Consider the following 3,506-nt stretch of genomic DNA (forward strand, 5'->3'; position numbering starts at 1 on the left):
AAAACCAAGCCAATACAGGGGAATCTTTAATTGCCATTACTATCATACTAGGGAAGGATATAGCAAACCTCTTTGCCAAGAAAACCCCATAAACAGAACTGACATACTATGATCTATGGATTCACAAAGAGCTACAATCAGTCAATAAACATTTATTAAGCACCTACTGTATACTGGAGAAGGAAACTGCAAACCTCTCCAGGATCTTTTCCAAGAAAATCCCATAGATTGTATTGGTGTGCTATGTGCTAACAGCATACACGTCACTTTTCTCCAAGAGAATAAAAGCTTTTTTAAGATACATTTTTTTTACTTCTGGATGTAATTGGGGTTAAGTGACTTGCCCAGGGTCACACAACTAGTAAGTAGAAGAGAAGCTTCTTGAGGGCAGGGGCTGTTTTTGTTTTTACCCTGTCCCCCCTACCTGGTCCAATGCCTGGACCATGAGTTCCTTTCCACGTTGAACAATGCTTTTCACCTGAAGAGACAGAAATGGTAAACTCTGAGGGTGGACTGAAGCAGATTTGTTTCACTTTCATTATTTTTATTTTTTTAACATGGCTACTACGGAAATGTGTTTTCCCACGATTTCACAAGTATAATCAATATATTGCTCGCCATCTCAAGGAACGGAGGAGGGGCAAGAGGGAGGGCAAGAATCTGGACCTCAGAATTTTTAAAAAGGAATGTTAATTTTTTTAAAATTTAATTGGGAAATATTTTAATGAAATAAAAAAAATTAAATTGTGAGCTCCTTGAGGGCAGGTACTGTCTTTTGCTCCTTTTTTTGTAGATTACAGTGTTTGGCACATAGTAGGCACTTAATAAATAATTACTGCCTGACTAGACAAAAAAATCACCACTCCACAAGGCATTTGGTCATTCCCCTCCAATTCCCACTCGGTTGTGAATTTTAATTTTCCTCTTGAAATTACTTTGAGGTGCGTCTACACGGTCTTACTGTGGTTAACAGGAGTCAGAAGAGGACCAGAGTTCAAATCCTGCCCCAGATGCTCATTAACAGCCCAGGCCTGACCCTGCTGGAGTCACAACCTCCCTGGGCCTCTGTTCCTAATCTGTAAAACCCAGGGGTTAAACTAGATGACCCCTGAGGTCCCCACCCAGCTATGATGGATGATTTCCTTATTTCCCTCAGTTCCCCTCCCCCCCAGTAAAATATAAGCTCCCTGAGGGCACCACGTTTTTGTTTTTGTTTTTAATCTCAGAATCCCCACAGCCTACCCACATCTTAATTAATGTTTAGATTGCACTGAAGTCCCCCCCTCCAGTGGGGCTGTCAGTCCCTGCAGGGGTCCCTTTGACCCTCCTCCCCCCACTCTAGAATAGCACACCGGCAGTGAGTCTAAACAAAGCTGTTTCCCCAAGAGGCAGAAGTGTTTAGAAACCCAGTTTCCTGGAAACATCTCCGAGTCTGGGTGCCTTCTTTAAATGGCCATCCTAAACTTAGCTCGGGCACCAACCTTCCACCCTCCCCTGCCCCCTCCCCGCCGGCCAAACCTGGTTACAGTCTGCGGCCACATCCTTCCTCTGCTCCGGGAGAGGAAGCCGAGGGTGGGTGAGGGCTGCGGGCTGGGTAAGGCCCCATCCTCGTGCCCCGGTCTCTCTGGCCACGGATGGCCACAGAGGAGGCGCCTAATAATTGCTGGCGGGCTCGTGGGCTGCCCAAGCTGTAAACCACCACGGCGCTCGGCTCCAAGACTGGAAGGTGCTTAGAGATCACTGGCTTGCAGGGCTAGGTCCCCGAGCCAGAGGTCTCCCCCTGGGCGGTGGCAGAGGGGGGCACCCCACTCCCCCACGCAGGGGCTGCCTTCCACGTTCCCCACTCCGGCTCACTCCACTCCTTGCTGCAGCCCCAGGCGTCCCACGTGGGCGCCAGGGCAATCTGGGGACACGGGTGGGGGAGGGGGCCCCACGGACAGGGGGCGGGGCCCGATCCCCTTCCCCACTGGGGTCCCCCAGTCCCCGCCCCTACATACCTAAAGACAGTCCCCACGTATTGGAAGAACACAAGGTAGCGTGCGCGGGGCGAGTCCATGGCCGCGTGGGAGGGGACGGGCGCCAAGGGGGGGGGGCGGGTCGGCCCCGGAGCGCGTGCCCGCCCCCGGCCCAGCGGACCCCGCCCTCCTGCAGCGCGCGCGCCGGCCTGGCTCGGACTCCAAGGCCATCGCGCGCGATTGGACAGGAGAGGGGGGACCGGGGGGAGGGGGGTGAAATGGAAGCGCGAGGGGGCGGGGCCCACGAGGGGCGGGGCCTTTGCTTAGGGAGCGGGGAGCAAGTGACCGCCGCGTCCCAGGACGCACAGAGGGTCAGTCGCGAGGGGCCGCATCTCCCCCAGCAGAAAGAGCAGCCTCAGGACCCTCCAGGGAGCGGGCCCGCCGCTTTGCTCTGGACCCAAAGACTGCGCCAAGGCCAAAGGATGGCATTGGTGGGACTTGGGCTGCCCAGACCAAGACGCTCTGGCGTTCTCCGCTCCCGAGATCGGTGGAGACGCGGCCCCTGGGGGTCCCGAGTCCTCACCGGGATGCTTTGGGGTCCGCGACTTCTCTGAGTCCACCCTTTCACCTATATACTCACCCTGGAACCTGGGGGTGGGTGGAGACTTGTTTTTGAAGGGGTCCTGTGTACCCCCCGTTTTATTTCCCAGGCTCTATGCCTCCTACTGTCTCTGACATATTGTCTGTTTCTCTGTATCCCTGTCTCTGTCTTTGTCATACTGTGTCTCTGATTCTGTATCTCTCTCTCTCTCTCTCTCTCTCTCTCTCTCTCTCTCTCTCTCTCTCTCTCACACACACACACACACACACACACACACACACACACACACACACACGCTTGCTTAACAGGACACCTCTGAGCAGAGAGACCCAGAAAAGCGAACCATCCGGAAGTCAAGTCACTGCTCTGGCTTCGGTCCACGGACGAGAGAACGCTGACTGGGTCGTTTCCCCACTGCTCCCCTTCCCCCTCCATTCACTGCTCCAGCCAAATTTGACTCCCTGCGCTCTCAAAACAGCCTGTGCTCTCTAGCCTTCGGAATCCCAGGAAGCCAGGGCTGAGAATGGACCTCAGAGGGAGGCTGGTTCACCCAGACCTGACCGAGGATCTCTCGGACAGGATTCCCCACAAGTGGGCACTCGGCCAACCAACCTGGGCTGGAAGACCTCTCCAGTGCTGGAGAATTCACTGCCAGCCCGGGCAGCCCGATCCATTCCGCGATGGTTGGAATTTTAAGGAAATGTTTTTCTGAAATGAGGCTAAATTTCTCCCTGAACCTTCTCCCCATTACTTTGAGTTCTGCTTTCTGGGGCCAAACAGGGCAATCCCTTCTCCAAATAACAGCCATTCAACTATTTGAAGACAGCCACCAAGCCTGGTCCTCTCCTCCCCTCCCTTCCTCTCCCCTCCCCTCCCCTCTTTTCTTCCTCCCCTCCCCTCCCTTCTCCTCCTCTTTCCCTCCCTTTCTCTCCTTTCTCCCTTCCTTCCCT

At 54.1% G+C, this 3,506-nt stretch overlaps 1 protein-coding gene across 5 annotated transcripts in view; it reads right to left on the minus strand.

The window, feature by feature from the left end:
- PUSL1 (pseudouridine synthase like 1) overlaps positions 1–2,088 on the minus strand; it is a 16,947-nt gene extending 14,859 nt beyond the window's left edge. For 2 of the 5 annotated variants that reach the window (XM_069078978.1, XM_069078982.1), the window contains exon 1: positions 1,998–2,088. In XM_069078978.1, the coding sequence (XP_068935079.1) occupies positions 1,998–2,056 (59 nt within the window). In that variant the 5' untranslated portion in view covers positions 2,057–2,088. Of the gene's footprint in view, positions 1–1,518; positions 1,957–1,997 lie in introns of those variants that run through there. The other 3 variants (XM_069078981.1, XM_069078980.1, XM_069078979.1) reach the window with 3 other exon arrangements.
- Positions 2,089–3,506: the final 1,418 nt, after the last annotated feature.

The sequence above is a fragment of the Petaurus breviceps genome, unplaced genomic scaffold (genome assembly GCF_028583685.1).
Source record: "Petaurus breviceps papuanus isolate PSGF00001 unplaced genomic scaffold, PetGlider_PUasm1.0 91041, whole genome shotgun sequence".
NCBI classification, from domain to species: domain Eukaryota; kingdom Metazoa; phylum Chordata; class Mammalia; order Diprotodontia; family Petauridae; genus Petaurus; species Petaurus breviceps.